General features: G+C 39.5%; 1 protein-coding gene across 1 annotated transcript; it reads right to left on the bottom strand.

The window, feature by feature from the left end:
• Positions 1-611: 611 nt before the first annotated feature.
• On the bottom strand, positions 612-2279 carry LOC124157072 (zinc finger BED domain-containing protein 4-like). The gene is made up of 2 exons (XM_046531543.1): positions 1548-2279; positions 612-1142 (listed from the first exon to the last, which is right to left on the bottom strand). The coding sequence occupies exons 1-2, from the start codon at positions 2277-2279 to the stop codon at positions 612-614; spliced, it is 1263 nt and encodes a 420-aa protein (XP_046387499.1).
• Positions 2280-20188: the final 17909 nt, after the last annotated feature.

The raw sequence follows: 20188 nt of genomic DNA on the forward strand, positions 1-20188 counted from the left end.
TTCCGATTCCTTCAAGTCGATTCCCGATTCTCGATTCCGATTCCATCGATTCTCATTCCTTCTAATAGCTGGGATATTGATTTAACTGTAGCATTGCTGTCATTAAAATTTAAGAATTGAATGGAATAAAATAACAAAACAATTAAGTGGCCCAATAAGTACATTTACTAAAAATAACAAAATATTATGATAGCAATATATCCTCAGGTTAAATAAAATCATAAACACTGACTGTCCTAGACAAGCATTGTGTAGTTAATAATGTACCGTGCACTATGTAATTAAATTTAAATGACTATCCAGCATTACTTATGCTGTTCTGATGTTTTACACAATGTATTATGCATTAAATTAGTATTTTTTTATTTAACCAATAAAGTGATATACTTAAGGATGCTCACCCATATACACTATAAAAAAATACAAATGTAAAACCTGTTACACGTGAGAGTCAAAATGACAATCTATTCAATATTTTTATTTAGGAAAACAAGCATTTTTACTCTGTCAGGATCGAGTCTATTTCTTTTTGCATCGCATATATTCCCTGCTGTACTGAATAGTCTTTCACTAAACACAGTGCAGATACTTGAATGCAATATTTTTAAGTCTCAGAAAGACACTGTTAGCCCAATAATAGGAAACTTTTTCACCGTCTTTGGGATCAAGGTTTTTTCTCCTAGGTACTGCAACAGTTCATTTTCGCAAGAAGAAGCACTACAATCAACTTTATCAACACTTTTGCAAAAGTAGTCTTTGTAATGGGACCACAGCCCCTTATAAGACTTATCACCAGGAGATTCTAAGGTGGAAGTTGCATTTTCAACTGCTGGTTCATTACGTGAAGTTGAATCCGTCTGTGTCAAGGCCACCATTTCTTTGATTATTTTCACCTTTGCGGCTTCAATAGCATCAGAGTTTTGAAAAGGTGTAGCTTTGAAGCCAGGATCCAATATTGTTGCACAAGCATAGGTCAAATTTGCTTCCACATTAGGGTAGCGGAGTTTCAGGGATGATATCAAATCATTCTTCAGTCCTTGAAGTCCAGAACCTTGGCAATTCGAGTTCTCCACAACATTTTTATTGTATGTATAAGTGGAATCACCTGAGGAAAATGATATAAAAATCATCCTGTCTCTTTCCTTAAATTATGTAGTATAAAATGCTTAGTCACTTTCAGATTCATTTATGCCCCATACCCTCTCGTTTTCTGGTCACCTTTAGCCTATACAATTTACTATCTTTACTGCCCATGAAGCAAAATGTTTAGCTAGCATGAAGCATGAATCAAATTAAAAAATGTTGTTTTAAGGAAGTCTATTGAAAAAAAGCATAAGAAAATTGTAATATCCACTAATAAATATGTTAGTACAGTAGTTGGATTGAGATACCTTGTAAAATAATAGCCACTAGGCTATATGAATCAACAAATCTGATTAATAATATTTAATTTGCAGCTCAAGCTTGAGAACCTAAATTAAACTAAAACAATGGTAACATGCAAACAAATGGTGGTGGTAACAAATAGTAATTTACAATAAACCTACCTCGGAAACAGTTGAAGATGATTTGCTCACTTGAAGAGTTGCCTGCTCAAAAATCTCAAGAATGCTTACAGCATATTGCATTGTCATCCAATCATCAGAAACCATGTCCACAGAAAGTTTGATGTCACTCTTACTCGAAACTAAAATTATCGCTTCTTTCTGCTCAATTACTCTCCGAAGCATGTGGAGGGAGCTATTCCAGCGGGTTGGTTCATCCTGTATCATCCTATGCTGCGGCAGTCTTAGTTGAGTTTGACAGGATTTTAATAACTTTGAGTTTTTTGCAGAATGTTTGAAACTTCCCACAAGTTTCTTTGTTTTCTTCAGTAGAGTCGTAATTTTTTTGTTGTTCATCAAGCCATCTTTAATTACCAGTTGCAGAGTGTGTGCTACACATGATATTGCTTCAAACTGTGATCGGTTCAGAGCTGCGGTTATGTCTGCTCCATTGTCCCTTATGATAGCAACAACTTTGGAGGATATGCTCCAGTCACTGAAAACTTTCAATAAGAAACTCTTGAGGTTGACAGCAGTATGGGATACTTCAGTAAAAGGCACTACTTCCAGGCACCGGTGAGTCATTTTCAGGGCATACTTTGCTCCAGAATAGAAGTGTGCTGTAACAGCCATATAGTCCTCATTTGCAATAGATGTCCACATATCTGTTGTAATAGCCACGTATCTGGCCAAATGCAACTCCTCCTTAACATTTTGGTGCACCTCACTGTACATATCAGCAATAACTTTATTTGAAAATGTTTTGCGTGATGGTATGGTGTATCTCGTACCTTGGCTCTAGATGGTTTATCAATTTTCTGAATCCTTTATTATCCACAACTGACAGTGGCTGCAAATCAAGACACATCATCTCACAAATTAGTTTTTTAATTTTTTGGCTCTAGAATCACTACTTTTGAATTTAGTCACTCTGTCGAAGAGATTATCCAATGTTGGCTGCTTCTTCTTGGTCCATACATTAATACTTTTTGGATAAGAGCGATGTGGTGTTTCTTGTGGATTTGAGACAGTGACTGACATATCTGAATTAAAAGATGCCCTATCAATATGTTCAATGGTTGAATAAGCTGAAAGAAGTTAATCAGAATTTGGTGATTCTATATCTACACCTTCTGATGGGACATCGGTATCTGTCTCATCAATAAGCTGATCATAAAAGATGTTTTTCATTTCCATGCCTGTAGAAACTTCCTTTGATGGTTCAGTAGCAGACACTGGTAATTCATCGCAACTAGCTAGGTTATCCAATGAGACAGACTTAATTGAACGCTCGGGCTAAAAAAATGACACAATTTTAGAAGGCCCAGAATCTGAGCATGGCTTTCCTGGGGGGGCTCCAAAGGCTGAGGTCTTCGTCTTGGTGGATACATTTGCTCCTGAATTTATATGATGCACCTTTTTCAGGTGTTGTTGTTTTGCTGCTCCCACCTCTTGAAATAAGAGTACTACACAAAGAACACTTTGCAAATTTGTCATTCGAATCTATTTGAAAATGCTTCCACACGAAAGAGGACATTGTTCACAAAAAGAGCACTGGATTATCAAGCAGCAGCACTTGCAATGACTTGCGCAGGACAGCAGTTCTTCCGGTTGTCTTTCGTTCAGATATAACCGTTAAGGCCACTCCACACCTGAGTGGCCGCGGTGGCTACATTGCCGTATAGTCGCGGTGGCTACATTGTCGTTCGGCCGCGGTGGCTACATTGTCGGTCGGCCGCGGTGGCTACATTGTCGTTTGGCCGCGGTGGCTAAACAATAATGTAGCGGTCATTGCGTCCATACATACCAGAGCAGCCCGGCGGGTGCGCGGTGGCGGCCGAACGCAACCTGTCGAGTCCGCGGCGGCTTATGCCAAGGAAGTATCAACTTTCTCAAGGGTTACATTGATGAAACTGGGCTATGCAAACGGGAATGTGTCTAAATATTTATTATTGACGCAGACGCGTGATAGTCTATGAAAAAAGTTATATAAAAAACCCACTCCCTACGCGTATTTATCAGAATTTTGTTTCACAGGCAAACTCGCTCTCTACACGTTTAGATTATCATCAGACTTCAAGTATCATTCGAAAATAAAAAAATATATATTTCGATCTCTTAATACGTTAAAATTGGTGGTCCTCATGAATTCGCCGATGGTGGTTCATAATCGCAATAATTTGATTTGACCAGCGCATAATAGTAGAACGAAAAACGCATGCATTGCTTCCCGATCCTGTGTTTTCCATTTTTTTTCTGAGAGCTGCTCATGAACATGCGTCATTTCAGAGTTTGTCGCTCTTGTCAACATTTTCCGTTTTCCGAGGCCGCAAAGGCATGTTCGTCGCAGCACCCGCGTGTCGGGCGTATCATCCGCGTCGGCAAGGCTGACACCGCGGCCGCTTATGTGTGTGGCGGCCTTTTTGCCCCAAGCTATATAGTCTATGCTCAAAACATTTATCTTCCTGGAATCGATGGAATCGGAATCGACTTTAGGCGATCGATTCTCGATTCCGATTCCGTGCCCGAGAATCGGTGGAATCGAAAATCGACATTTTGAATCGACTCATCCCTAGTATATACTACTATGTCTTTTCATGAGACAGGTGTAAAAACATTTTTACACACATAAATACAGTAGAAATTAAAATGACAAAAGCTTTCTCGGGCACCAAGTGATTGGTTTTTGTATAAGTAGCCAAAGTTTGTGTCGGATTGACACCGTCGGGTGTTTGAATAAGAAGACGTTCTGCTGACAGTGCTAGTGTCTGAGAGAACTTCAATATATCATTTGCTGGAAAAACACCAAAAATTAAAACGTATGCCCCGAAATCGTTTGTATAACGTTGCCTTTGACAACTACATCGCTATCACCGTTCCACAATTAGATTATCGAACCTCCGATGAAGTTTTCCGATGGGTTTTCGCATAAATGCCGGTGAATGACTTTTCCAGTGTAATCGTCTTGTATAATAATCTAATTTTCGGATATACCGCATGATTATAATAGATTAATACGAACGTTTATTTTCAACTTATTAACAAATTTTATCAATTACGAATGTACCAGCATACCGGTATTTTTTTCGCCGGAACAAACGAGGGAGTACTATTATTGCTATTTAACCCCTCAAGCGTGACTTTAAATGCCCGTGGTCGTTCCCTCAGCGTGCGCGAACCAACGTCTGCGTCTTCTGAATGCCACGCCTCAAGCGTGTATGACATACCGTATGCGTTCGAAATTTTCATTAGGTATTCCTATCTCTTAACCTTCCAAATATGTACTTTCAGTGAGTATATATGTGAGACATATCTGCCTGATTTCGTTATGTGCCTCTTAATTGCCTCTGTTTGTGCGCTCGAATTTTTTAAGAATATTGTTTCCAGCTGATGCCAGGATGCTTCCTCTAGGAGCGGCGTCTGGTGGACGCTCATGGAAGATAGTCTTCCACTTACACTGCGATTTATGAGCTTTCTTAGCGATTGTGTGTTCTATATGGGGACGCTGAATGCTGTTCTCTGTGGTTCATTATCATCTGATCTTCTGCCTCATCTTTTCCTTTCTCTTTCATCGTGGCAATGATAGTGAAGGCTTGGACCGTCCAGACATTGTCATTCAATAGTTCTCGGAACCTCGAAGACCTGCCAGCATCTGGTGTCTTATTTATGACGTTGGTAGCTGAGGGTTGGAGTTTTTTCACGCTTACATTTGCTTTGGTGGTTTTATTTTTTTCGGCCTTGGGCCCCTTCTGAAAAACATCTTCCTCATCCAGCCATTCTCCCGTGGGTTAAAAATAATAATAAAAAAACACAAACGAGAAAACAACAAGGGACGAATCGAGGCCGATGCGCGAAGTCGAGAAGTAGCTGAGGTGAGGTGAACCCCCTCCACATTCGTTAGTGACGTCATCCACTTATCTCCCTGAGGGTTAGGGGCGAGGAATCGTCGTCTCCATTAGAATGCGAGGGGTAGAACATAAGAAGAAATCACAATGGGCCACCAGTGCCTCGAAAAAGGTTAATGAGCCCATTAGGTAAGTACGAACAAGGAAGAAAGAAGCCATCTGAAAAGTATAACACCTTCTGCTAGCTAAACGAACGAATCTAATGACAAGAAAAACTCTTTTTACCAATTCCGTTTTCCAATACTTCCACTGAGAACGAAAACAACTTTGGCAAAATACACCACAGATGCACGCCGCATTCCATTATTTTCCATCGATATGAATTAATCTGACAATGATTCCATGCCTCGCCGAATAGATAATAAATTATCCAGTCAGAATGGTAAGTCACAATGAAGAAAATGATCAGATCCTATTTCAGCTAAATTCTGGAGTAAAATTTGAAAAGAAAGCAAAAATGAGAGGCATAAACCAACGCAACACAGGCTCAGGAAAAAGGAACCGGGCATCCAATCTCGAATAGGAATCAATTCGACAATGAAAAAAATTGGAGCAATAATTGCAGAAATCAGAGAGGAAATCGCTTAAATTACATCTCGAATCGCGTCAACCGGAAAGTTCATGATGGGATTGCAGAGCGCACTTTGTATTTTTACCCAAAAAATCGGATTGCGAGATAACTCCTATAATTGCTTTCTTCTCTACTTTAATATCGTGTGCATGTTTAACAAATTACGTTCCCGTCTCGTGAGCAACGTAACTGATTTTTTGGGTCTCCAAGTGAGATTGATGGGGAAAAATGCAAACGCGATGGGAGGAGAGAAACCTTGCGAATCAACTCCATTTCTCGAACAGCGAGCAGAGTCGACATTCAATGAAATCGTTGCTCGTCATCACTAATTCATTCAAGTGATTCGACGTTCCAAAAAATTCCGAAAACGAATTACTGGAATAGTGGCGCTTAATCATATCCAAAATCACATTTCTTCCAAAAAATTCCCTCAGATAGTTTTCCCTACTCAAACTGTTTTCTTCATACCCGAATGGACGACGCCAGTCAAAAAACTCCAATGGTAACTTGTCTGATGGGCGTCAATCTATAGTGAAGTACCTCAAGGGTCAGTCCTCGGGCCATTGCCGTCTTCGTTGTGCGTGGCAGACTTCTATCCATGCATTAAAAACTGTAAATATATTATGTACGCTGATGATCTCCACATTTATGTACACTGTCACCCGCACGATTTCCTAGAGACTATCAGAATTAATAAATGATTATGTACTTGCTATTGTGTCATGGGCATAAGACAACGTTTTGAAAATAAACAGGAATAAAACAAAATCAATGACAATTGGCGTCTCTAGGGATTTTTTAGCCTCTAGACTAAATACTGTCGACATGCCAATGATTGAATTCCAAGAAATTTCTATACCTTACTCCAATCTATCTAAGCAATCAATCTATCTTAAGCAATACTCTGTCTTGGAAATAGGTCATTTTGTGTGTTTTAAATAAAGCCAACGCTCCCCTCCATCGATTGAAACTCCATATAACTCTTTTGCCCATCCATGTACGGAGTGAACTTATCTCCTCATTAATTTTTCCACGCCTTGACTACTGCTGCCAGGTATTCTATGATATAATGGCATGACTTTACGTTAAGCTTCAACGTTTGAGGAATTCTTCAGTAAAAATCATATATAACTTGCATAAAGATGAAAATACAACGCCTAACTTTAACAATCTCTCCTGGATGGGCATCAAAACAAGATGAAAACTTAAATTGGCCTGTCTCATATATTCCATACTTAAAAACAATTAACCACAGTACATCATTGGCTTCTTCCCAAGAGAAAAAATTTGCCTGATGTTTGCTCCCATAGCTCAACCCACCTCTCTTATTGCATCCACAACCTTCCAGAAATCATTTACTGTCGCTACCTCACAAACATGAAACAACCTTTCCAAACTAATCAAAGACTCTTCATTCATCCCTGCACAATTTCATAAAACAAATTATGCCTATTGCTAAATAGCCCAAACTAATTGTCATTTTCAATGCTGTACATTCCATTTTTGTATGTATGTTATGTTGAGTGTAGAATATTTTCCTTAGCTGTATATTTTCATTTCTTCACGATTTTTGATTTATTTTTGTACTTTAACATTAAACTGTAATTGATGATGTAGTTAATTTCAAATTTGAGAAAGGATATAAAAAGCTAATGCTATGAATTTTATTCCTAAATTGAGAAATTTAATAGTCTCTTTGTTGTATGTTTTCATTTTTTATCAATTTTTCCAAAAAGTGATTCAGACGAATACGACGACATTCTTCCCATGGCAATGCAAGCCACCTCAATGGACGAGTGGCGGGGGGTGTTAGAACACCAAAAGCCGTCGTTTTAAAAAAAGTAAATACGCGCACGAAGTTCCGCCTATAATTCATTCATTATACCAATATATACTACACATACTATATCAGTCATTGGAGTCCTTTATTGTTCGGAGGAGAAGCGAATCTCTATCAAAATCCTGTCAGCAAAATAACGTTCTTAATTTATCCGTCGGACCTGGAAAATGAACTGAGGGTCTAATATGGCGTGTCGCTCTCAAAGATGTCCTTCGTTCAAGTGGTGCACGCCTCGAACGCACAAAATCAAACTTGAGATGTTATTTTAATTTTGGCGGTCTTTTCCTTCTTATTCCTCAGCCAGTACTTTTTTCAAATCACCTTTTCACTTAATAAGGGCGGGCCGATGAATGGACTCACGAACAGTTTTAAACTTGCTACATGCGTACATTTTTAAAAGAATCTCCGGATTCAAAATATATTTAAATCTGATGATGATCACGACAGAACTAAGGATGTGGCCCATCGGTCATTGGCACAAAATATGCGACTAGATACCGCTAAACAAAGAGGGAGTTTCGGAATAGTTTCACGGCGACGTTCGACCAAACACAAGATATCATATAGGTAATTCTCTGAAGTCATGCCACTTACAGAAAGCCTGCATGATTATTTCTCACCTGACAGATAATATTTTAATCAATAATATTAATTCAAAACAAACTGGATTTCACAAAACTTCATCTGGACAGGTTCCATGGCTTTAGAGGTTCTCACACCATTTCAGCGCTGTTACTCAATGGCAACGCCACGAATGTTACAAATGGAGAATTCTTCTGTTATTTGACATGTTTTCTCTCACTGCGTATTTAGATGAAAATACTTAAGTCACCACTAGAGTAATAGACAGTGTTTAGAGTCGCTGATAGCCGAGTGACCCGAATTTTACGGAGATATAAGCTGTGATTAGGGCTATTAACTAAAATTTTAATTCGTGACAGAACAGAACAGACTAATGACTTTTTAATGAAACTCCTTGCGAATGAAAACACTCCCTCCATATGAATGCGAAGAATAATGGGATTTCTCTGCACTCGTTGCAACGTAGAGGACATTTTTAAAAAATCGATCCATAGGAGCAACATAAATCAATGTTCTGGAGGACGGATGGACTGAGGAGTAATGCAGAGCGTCGGGAGAGGCAGCGACAAACGCCATTTCAAAGGTTTCCGCTTTCCTTGAGCTTCTCACCCGCCCTCTAACATGAGACACAGCTGCTCTTCAACGAGATGCTCTTAGGACCCATAAAGACAAACAGGCCACCGTTAGGTGCGCCAAGAAAATATTTGCACTTCGCGAGGACTTATCTTGGACACGCGAACACAAGATGCAAGCAAACTAGCGGCTGCCGTCTCCACCATCATCACGCACACGGCAAATGCACACGGCAAGAGCAAAGCCTGCCTAGAACCGCTAACAGCCGAAGCAAACAGAGCAGCGGCAATGAATCGGTCATTCCACGCACCACAAGTGACTCATTGGCCTCGACCACAACGCTTCAGACGAGCAATTGAGGGAGTAGTCTCCAGCACTAGGCCGCATCTATAAACGAAACATTAATCTTCGCGTGAGAATCCAGAAACCATATGTCCATGGCGATGTTCAAATAAAAAAAATATTGATATGGTGAAGTTAACGGGAAAATTAGAGTCGAGGGGTTAGATCGATTCTGGACATTTTTGAAACGCTTTGGAACGCGCAGTGTCACATGCGTTTGTTTCATGCGCTTTTCTTGCGCATCAAATTAATTCAAACGTTGAATTATGCATGAGGACATCTGAAGGTGAAAATTAAAATTACTATAATATATATGCGAATGGAATCGACATTTTTAATTTTAAAGTTATCAAGCGTGGAGGAAATGTTTAAATCTCACTATTATTTTAATATTCCTGGAATCTCCAAAGTAAAATAATTTTGAAATAGGAAAATATCTATTTCTGTAACATGTAATTCCGGAGTGGCACATCACCGACTCTGATAAATTCTCATGGCGAGTGAGCGGCAATTCGCGTTTAGTTCTCCGGAGGAATGTCGTCCAGTACGCTTTTTTTCAACTCCCTTTTCACCTTTAAACTAATGCTCCTCCGATACAACAAATGTTCGCACACTTTTTCCACAAACAGGCATTCACCTCCCATCCCCAATTGAAGTTGGCGGTGAGGCTAGAGCTCACCCCGGACTAAGCCTTAGGCGAGTGAATTTCACACTCGCTTGAGATATCTGGATGAGGTGTCCAAAATTCTCACAAAGGAATCGATCCCGGGACCGTTGGGACGGATGAACAGCCTAGTGCCCACCCCATATCACGCACCCCAAATAACTGACGTTACCATGGAAAGCTCTGATTTTCGTAGAAGGGAAACTGAAAGGCTGACATAAGAGTAGACAATCAAACAACAAACATCGAATACAATGGACGATCGAAAGAGTGACCTGGATGAGGGAACTAGGAGCGCACCAAAGCTGAGAAAGAGAGAACACCATGGCGCGATGGCGATACGCATCGCGCTTGCCACGAACCACACGACACCTACTTCACACTCGCCGCCATCCCAGAAATTGTTTAGGCTCTATCATTGTGTGGTATTTTCCAGACGACCGTGCCAAAAATAGACTATTCACTCAGCCGCCTATTCTACAGAGGACGGATTCGAGAAATATTAACGCTGGCCCAGTCCATATCGATTCAGGCAGGGGGGTTACCTTCATAGTCTCCGATTTTGTTGAATTTAGCATATGTCAAACTTCAGGACAAAGTAAGTAATACGTCATTTTTATTTTTGTCCAAAAAAATTTTTGGCCCGAGATACATCCCATCGAACATGGACCCGCGGGTGCTATTTTTCACTTGTGATTTTGGACAAAATACTAAAATGCTCATATCTCAGGAATGATTCAAGATATGTTGCTAATTTCTGTTTTATTTGAAAGGTAATAATTTTGGGATTAAATCCATATCTTTGATTTGAAAATTTGTGCCCACTTTTTTTTTGCTGCAATTTTTTATTTTTTTATTTTTTTTTATTAAAAAATATTTTTTCTCGAAAATGCCAATCCTAAAAATTTTTATTTTTTTTCTGTTCATCAATACCATTGAGCACTACAATCCCTGAAAAGGAGAGCTTCCACTTTTCAGTTTAACAGGTTTTATAAACAATTCAAAAAATTTCCATGCATTGCGCAAGTTTCCATTACCACATTCTCAGATCACAACACAAAATAACAATCTCTAGTCTAACTTTAATTTTTTTTATTCTTCTTAACTATGAGTAATAGGCACAAATTTCAAACATATTAATGGATTTCAAATTATATGTGCAAGTTTAAAATATACAGCTTCCAAGGCATACTTCTCTGAACTCTGCTTAGAACTGAATTTAACAATAGGGTGGTTTCCTATTAATATTTTTATTGCCTAAATCGAAAGAATATTATTCCTGGAGTACGTATTTCACGCTTTTAGATTTTTAAATGAGGATATATATTTTTCGCGATTAAATTAAAAGTGAAAAATTTCAAACACGCAAAAATGCAACGGGTAAATATGAATGCCGGGAAAAAGTCCGTGTGACGTTGCGGTGCAGGATGCTAGCAGGTAGCATAGTACCATGCTATCTGGTAGCGCTTGGCTTAAGTAAGGATTATTAATACCTTATCAAACGAAGAAAACTTTCCGACCTTAGCCAGTTTTAATAGGTGATTATTAAGACATGTTTCCCTGAGCTCTGTGCCTCATGCATGCATTGGTAACCTCAGACAATGTAAAACTCCTATCTACTCGTATAGAAACTAGGTCCCTGTGACGTCACGTGGAGTGGCATCGCATGAGCGCCAATCTGGCCTTTTTCAAATGAGGATAAAGTTGACCCTTGCCATTCGTCTATAATAATTTGTATATTACCAAATAATTTGTATATTAAGAATACACTAATGGTAGGAAACTACCCTATTCAATGAACTAAAAATTAGTTCAATGGCATCCGTATCTTCCTTTGATATTGAATTATGTCATTGAGAATCATCAAGAATAGTCCACATTATTGCTGAAGATCGTTAATGATTTGGAAATTTGATTCAAAAACTTAACTGAATCTTCTAGAACAATTTAGAAGCATCCAAATAATTCAGGAGAGTAACCTAAAGTTCTAGAGCAAAATGAAGCTTCCAGATAATTACAGATCATTATAGAACACTACAACAATCAACAAAATTGAAAATAATTCCAGAGTCTAACAAAACACTCTAGAACCATGTGGAAGCTTCCAATTACTTTCAGAAAACCTCTATGGACAAGGTGGTACCTTCCATATAATTAAAGAATGTACAGAACACTCTATAACAATCTGAAATAAACCAGAAAATTATATATTTTTGACCGGTCACATAACAGGGAGGACACATGAACTTACAGTTCAGTTGTCAACAGGCAAAAAAAGAGAGCAGTTAAGAAATTTTTGGTTAACAGTACCTGTGAAACTTTTTGAGAGTTCTGCTGACTGACTGAGTTGTGGTGTTCGTGGAAAAGACTACTTGAAATGTCTTCTGACTAGGGGCCATAGAAGAGTGAAGTGTGCGGACTATTTGCGTATCCACAAAAGAGTGTTATATGTATAAGACTAGCAAAAAGACAGACTTGTTTCAGGTTGGAAATAAGAGTGATCATTTTAAAAGTCTGTTTCAAAGTGAAAACGTTTCCAGTAAATGACTTTTTAAGTTCTCAATGCTTTAACACTGTATCAATAAATGACAACATGTGAACAAGAAGCCTCTCATGTTGTGTGTGATACATATTTTGTAACTGCAGTGGAAGAACTACATATCCTGAATCAGTCAGCTACAGAAATTGGTGTTAGCCATGTTAAGAAAGTTTAGTCCAAAGAAGTTGAAGAATTCCGCCAGCAGAAAATAAAAGAATGGTCAAACCAAATTACCTCTGTGAAAGGAATTCAGAAGACACATTTCTGGATTCAAATTGACGGGCGAATTATATTGCACGAAATTTAAAGAGCAAGAAAGAAGAAATTTCATTTGTCAAACCAAGATCTCAGAAATCCCAAGAGAATATTCAAATTCACAACCTACAAAAAGGAATGTTTGTGGCCTGTGTGTATGACTGTGACTGGTGGATTGCAGAGATTATAGATATCAGTTGTGCGTTAAGTGAAATAATTGTAAACTTTATGCTGCCACATGGACCGGCTGCTGGATATAGATATCCAGATGAAAGACAGCAACACCACCACCAGTGCTCACTTGCAATTCGCGATGTTTTGAAGATTTTGAGTGCCCCAGTTCCTATTGGTTCAGCAGGAAGACATCATTCAATATCAAAGGCAGATACTGATTGCATTGAACAAATTTTTAGTTCATTGAATTCAATTGAATTAAATTCAGTTCTAAGCAGAGTTCAGAGAAGTATGCCTTGGAAGCTGTATATTTTAAACTTGCACATATAATTTGAAATCCATTAATATGTTTGAAATTTGTGCCTATTACTCATAGTTAAGAAGAATAAAAAAAATTAAAGTTAGACTAGAGATTGTTATTTTGTGTTGTGATCTGAGAATGTGGTAATGGAAACTTGCGCAATGCATGGAAATTTTTTGAATTGTTTATAAAACCTGTTAAACTGAAAAGTGGAAGCTCTCCTTTTCAGGGATTGTAGTGCTCAATGGTATTGATGAACAGAAAAAAAATAAAAATTTTTAGGATTGGCATTTTCGAGAAAAAATATTTTTTAATAAAAAAAAATAAAAAAATAAAAAATTGCAGCAAAAAAAAGTGGGCACAAATTTTCAAATCAAAGATATGGATTTAATCCCAAAATTATTACCTTTCAAATAAAACAGAAATTAGCAACATATCTTGAATCATTCCTGAGATATGAGCATTTTAGTATTTTGTCCAAAATCACAAGTGAAAAATAGCACCCGCGGGTCCATGTTCGATGGGATGTATCTCGGGCCAAAAATTTTTTTGGACAAAAATAAAAATGACGTATTACTTACTTTGTCCTGAAGTTTGACATATGCTAAATTCAACAAAATCGGAGATTATGAAGGTAAGATTTTTTCTTTGGCTGCCTGAATGGATATGGACTAGGCCCGCTATTAATCCTTTAAAAGGCGATAACTTTTTTCAAAAAGGGAGCGCTTGAAAGAAGCAAGAATTACCTATGGGGATTCCACAATTAGCCACTATTGTCTCTCACGTCTCACTAACCAAGTGTTATGCTATGTCTCAGATAGGAAAAATCCCATTATAAGCAACGTCACTAGAAAAACGACTGAGTTTCGTGATATTATTAAACTCGTGCGCTCACCCGACCCAGTGAGACCACTATAATCTATTTCAAAGCTTTGATGGCACAACACGCGATAAAAAGACACCGTGATTCATTAAAAGTGTTTTCCTTTTATTCATTTTTATGGACGTAAAAAAACACCGTAAAAACTAAGAATATCCCGAGAGTAAAAACATTTGAATGATCTTCAGCGATACTATGAAGAACATCTAATTAAGGATAGAAAATTAGAGTGAGTGAATAATTTCAAGTGTTATTCTAGAAATCCTGCAACATCGATACCATCCCAGCTGATACGCGCTAATTCTCATCAATGGAGCTATCATAGTTTGCTTCTTGTTCCAGTAGCCCCTACCAATCGTCTGTCAACCAATCAACTAGACCATTTATAACATTTTTTGCCATTGGCAATTTTTCACATAAAATTTTCCATAATATTCAACTAATATTAATATATAATAATTTCATATAAAATTTTCATAATATTCACAAATATTCCAAAAGCAGGGCGTGATATACTGCGGCTTAAGGTAAACGTACTAAGGCAGAAAAACAAACTATACCTACTAAAATCTTGCAACCATTTTTTTACCGCCTGCGGCCGCAAAACACATTTTTCTTTCGCTCATTCGCCCGTGCAGTTGAGGAAATTGAACAACCACTTGAGCTGATCCGCCATTATACACGCTCTTCCCTTTTTCCTCCTCGCGACGACCGTAAATTCTTCTCCACGGAGAAAACGCTCGAGAATGGAGTGCGAATTAATTAACGAATTAATTAGCGAGAGGAAGTGAAGTGAAGGTAAGAGATAAGTGGAAGGGAAGTGGCAGAATATATTTATATATATATACATATGTAAGAGGGAGTAAGGGAGGCATCGACCCTTTGTGTTAGGTGAAGGGGGGAGGAAACATATCCCCTCCACCACAGAACCAACGAACAATGGGAATAACAAACGGGAACATCACTTCTCTCCCTTACTATTCTCGTGCCTTCCGCCACCCTTCCCCATGGTCCCGCTATACAGACTGGTCCATTGATCGTTTGTCATTTTTCATCTCTAATTTCAGGAGGCACCGAGTCGTGCGATTTTGATGAAACTTAGAGCAGAACATATCAGAAAAGGTTCTAAGCTCTGTTTGACGCTCACTAAATTTTGAAAATGTAACTTTTTAAACCCACAATTAGGGTCCAAACGCAAAATTTGATTTTACCTTAAAAATTCTCCACGCTAAAATTTCAATGCCAAAAAAGACCTGATCTTTGCATAGACACGGATTACTATCAGTCACCTGAATATGTCACTATCTCTCCAAATCCGAAAATTTGCTCTCTGCGAATATAAATAGTGAGCCTTATAAAGTGTAATGCTTTTATTTTCCCTCTAAATTTGAGCGTTTTAAGTATTCTGTTTGTCTACAGCCCTTCCCTTCACAATATGGTGTCGGGTTACTGGGTCACGCACAAAGGGAATAAAATGAGGCGCTTCGGTCTCCTTCGGTGCTCTGGCGCAAGAGGAGGAGATTGTGACTACGTAGATTTCCGCGGTGTTCAGATTCCAACTTCTCCATGTTTCCGGTGCAACCGCGTCGGTTTGTTGGTGATGACAACAGGAGGAGATTTTTGGAGCTGCGGGTGGACTCGATGAGCGTACTTGAATGCATAATCTGATTTACTATGGAAATGACAGCTATATTGCGCTCTAAGGGACAGAAATATTAGTCGAACAGAAATTTTTATTCAATGGAATGTGTGTGGAAAACGAAAGTAAAGTCGAATCCCAAAACATACTAGCATTGCGAGCAAAATAGCAACAAAAATGCATTGCTTGCTTGATGGGGAAAAGTTTTCGAGACATTTCTGTGCAAAGACAAGTATTTTTTTCTACCAGTAGCAGCACCTGCCGAGGGGAGCAATAGAGATCCTTTGGAGACATTTTGTCATTCTTTCTGCAGTTTTTTCTGCTGTAACGTTACTGATTTTATGTTTTGGCAATATTTAGTCCTTTAAGAAATTCCTTATCAAGCCTCCACAGTTTGGGGTCCTCCTCTCTAAAGCTCAGTGAAAACCTAGCTCCAGGTGCGGACATTTTTAGATCGTCGGGGATTTGAATGAATTGCGTCCAGCAAGTGTTTTAGGGCGTTGGCAGCGCACTCAGCTGCAGTCGTCCCTTTGACGAGCAGTGGACGGCTCTCATTCTCAGGATTGAACGCAGATTGATGTCCACGTGAGACGGAAATTAGAGCGAGCCCCCACCCCACTCTCCTGTACCCCCTGCGTCGAGTGGAATGCCCTCAGGGAGCGAGTCCAGAGGGCGGCCCTATTATTCATTAGATTGCATGGATTAAGACAGGTCATCTCAGTGAAGTATCACTAATTTTTTCCTTCCGAGGGTTTCCCTTTTGCTGTTGGCTATTATTTTAATTCTCGACGATTCTACATATTTGCTTTAGTGGGGGAAGGAGAATTTGACGTTTGAGAATTTGCCTATAGAAAATCTCTCAATGAACTTTCCACGCTATTGATGCACCGCCTTAGAATATTCATTAATTGAGATCACTGTGGCATCCAAGTCATCTGAACGTAACAGATGCCACCGCCTTAAGACTGAAAGAAAGAGCATGACGCTACCTATTACCGCTTTCCCTCACATTCCCATCCCACCTTTTAACTTACCTGCACTCCATACCGCTACATGACGTTGTAGCGAGAAAAGGGCATCCGAGACTTATTGAGGCAGCTCATATCAGTAACCTTACGATGGAAGTGCTCTTGTTTTCACTCCCACCAGAGGGAGACAGCTGCGGCGCAGTGGTCCAGAATAGTGCGACTCGGGTGCGCATCAGAGCCAAATATGTGTGCTTATACGTTTCTCAGGTCGCTGGCGATGAATTTTACCTCGGAACTGATAGACAATGACAGATTCTGCGAACTATAAAAATCTAAAATCCAAATTCATGTCGACTGGAAAATCAACCCAGTTTAGAAGATACGATATATTATAAATATTCGATAAATTCATTTTGTGCGTGCAATAAAAGCTTGCTGAATACCAATCACGATATTAATAATTCCCGGAAAGAGGAGATATCAGCTACATAATACGAAACTCCTCAAGTCTCAATTATTATGTCCATAGGCAAAGAACAGAATCACCAGGAGCAGGATTGAAGTTTGTCTTTATATTGTTAGCATATATTTCTCATCTGCAAACGTCTGATCGGCATTCAACGTGCATATTAGATCTTGAAATTAGATATTCTTGCAAAGGCAGACGAATGTTAAACCGAGCGGCACGTTTTCCCAACCGATTGCCTTTCGCTTTAGGTTGCACACGTTCTCATTTTACCGTCAAGTTTGAATTGGCGTACGTTTTTTTCAATTACATGTCAATATTTACTTACTTATAGGAGAAGTGGTAGTGATAATATAGCCCTCCGAAGTTGTGGCTTATTTAGTCGGCGCACTTGGAATACACCCGGCCCGCCTCGTGTGCGCTCGTATTCGGATTGACCCTTGCCTTCTAGTGCATCCCCAAGTGAAAGTGTCACCACTATATACTCAAATATGAGGAACAGAGGCGATTTTCTCAAAACCCATTTCCACCGAAATTGTCCGGAAAGAAATTCACTTTTCGGTCTAACTTAACTTAACTTATCTCTCGGTGGCGTTAGGTCGTGTCTGCTTGAAGGAACGTTCTCTTCAGATTAACGAGGAGAGAGAAAGCGAGTGTGGGAACGGAGCTTCGTCCGTTTTGCGATGAGAAAAATGGGAGAAGCTGGGATTATTGCGATGCGAGGAAGACTCCTTCATGACTATATAACTAACTCTTGCGTTTCCATGGCATTTAATATTCCGCCCACTCCGCCATATCTGCCGTTGAGAACCCTCTTTGTTGTCGGACCGGAAGTGCACCCCATCCCCTCCCCTTCTGCCTTCCTTCCGGATCCCTCCCACCCCATCCATCTCGCCACCTGCACTCCACATTTTCTTGATTGCCGCTCTCACAAACTGCACGAGTGAGGTGATTTCGAAGTGGAGTGAATATGGCGGTAGGTGCAGTAGAAAAGTGAAGCCAGCAGGAGCCTGTTGTTCATTGATGCGGTCGCCAGAGTGATCCACCGCGTTTGTTGCGTTTCCCGTGAGCCCGCGAGTTCAATAAATCGTCAATCTGGCTTCAAGACCGTCGAAGCGTTCAGAGAGGACGTAACAATCATGAATTTAATAAACGCAATGCAAAAATAGTACTTTTGATGAGCAGTTAAGTAATGCATATTTTATCCTGCTAAAATCCTGCTAACTTTCTTTGCGTATGCGTTAAAAAGGGGATAGTCTTCAGTGAAAATATTAAGTTGTCATTCACGACGGGAGCACTTCTGCTTCCATCGAGGCAGGACAACATGGCATTGACTGCTATTGACAATCGGAGAGGCGCCACAATCATTCCTCCGTCCTCACCCGCCTGCCAATGGTTTCTGATAGACCCTCACACTTGTCGGTGGCCTATTATTCTTTTTTCCTTTTTGCGAGTAGCAGTCTGTGGCCAGCGTCCCCTTTGATAGGGGAGGTATTACATGTGGGAGGGGGGGATGTGGGTGCATGGAAACGAAGGGAGTACATTCTCATCCGTTGCGGACTATTCGACGGACACTGGAGCGAACGTCACCCCTCACTTCAGGAGGCGGTGGAAGAGGTTTTTCATAGACTGGAGGGTTTTGTGGAGGGAACTTCAAGTATAACGCTCCGTCAACGTTAAGGCGTGGTCCTCTCTGGCGCCTATCATTAGGAGTAGGACGGCTCTCTCTCCTTCATCCCTTCCCTTGTGGAGGAAATGACCTCAGCTCACGGGCACCCCTTTCAATTACCTTACAGTACCTTCATGAGACCCTTCTGTCTTGGAATTCCGGGTAGTACTACTCGGTGATTGAAGCACGCAAGATACGCGTTCCTGCTGTCCTCAGAGGTCATTCAAGGTCAATGCGGACATGTGGAAAATTTCAAAGTTGGTTCAGGAAATCGTAATCGTTTTTCCCCTGGTGCACCCATTCACAATTTACATCTGGATTTTAGAAAATGCACTTTTTCTATCACAAAATCGTGTTCCGCTCCGCGCGCCGGGAACCTTACGCCAGGAATGTTTGTTGCCATTTTGAAAATTTGAGAACATATTGGGGAGAACCTTGTAAAAAATTTGCCTGTACCTAAAACTCAAGTTTGAAGTTGTTTACGCGCACTGCATACAAACTGAATATTGATGCAACGGATTCTGAGCAACAACATGCAGCCATAGTAGGTGTAGTCACACGCAAGTATTACCTATAGTGTTATAGTCTAGCAAAGAAGAACGTAAACGACCCAGTTCTTATACTGTATCGATTATCGGAAAGTCTGTTAAAGTATTGATGCCAAAAACTCTGCCGCAAATAGTTTTTTTTTCTGATTATCGATACGGAGGCGCCGTTACCAAGCGGACCAATACCGAGTCGGATCGAGAATCGCTGTCAAGTTATTTTCAGTTCACCCACGAATTTATTCTTCAGATTGCATATTTGAACCAAAATAATGTCCATAAAATATTTCATCATTATCAAAATATCGCCATGAAAGCTTGCATTACCACAAATGGTCTTAAGCTCACCTCTTTTCTCTCCTCTACTTGGAAAATGTTTATTCTTAAACCTAAATGAAATGATAAACTTCGCATTGGATTTTAATGATAACTTTACTGACTAAAGCCGCCTCCAACAATTTTTTAACCTCAAAATGCGTACCTGATTTGAAAGATACAAAACGAGTAAAAACAAAAATTCATAAAAGGGGCCAAAGTAAAGTCCATGTATTTGGGTGAAAGAAGCATTAACTATGAGAAATTCAGGAAAAAACGAGTCCAATCGATTCATCAATTTCGCTGAATCATCTAATGGGCATAATTCCCACCACTGCAACCCAATTGAGGCTACTTCTTAAAAAATCCAAACGCTGCTTTAAAAGGAAAATTTGATGAATTTAAGAAAAAAAGAA

The sequence above is a fragment of the Ischnura elegans genome, chromosome 4 (assembly GCF_921293095.1).
Source record: "Ischnura elegans chromosome 4, ioIscEleg1.1, whole genome shotgun sequence".
Classification (NCBI taxonomy): Eukaryota; Metazoa; Arthropoda; class Insecta; order Odonata; family Coenagrionidae; genus Ischnura; species Ischnura elegans.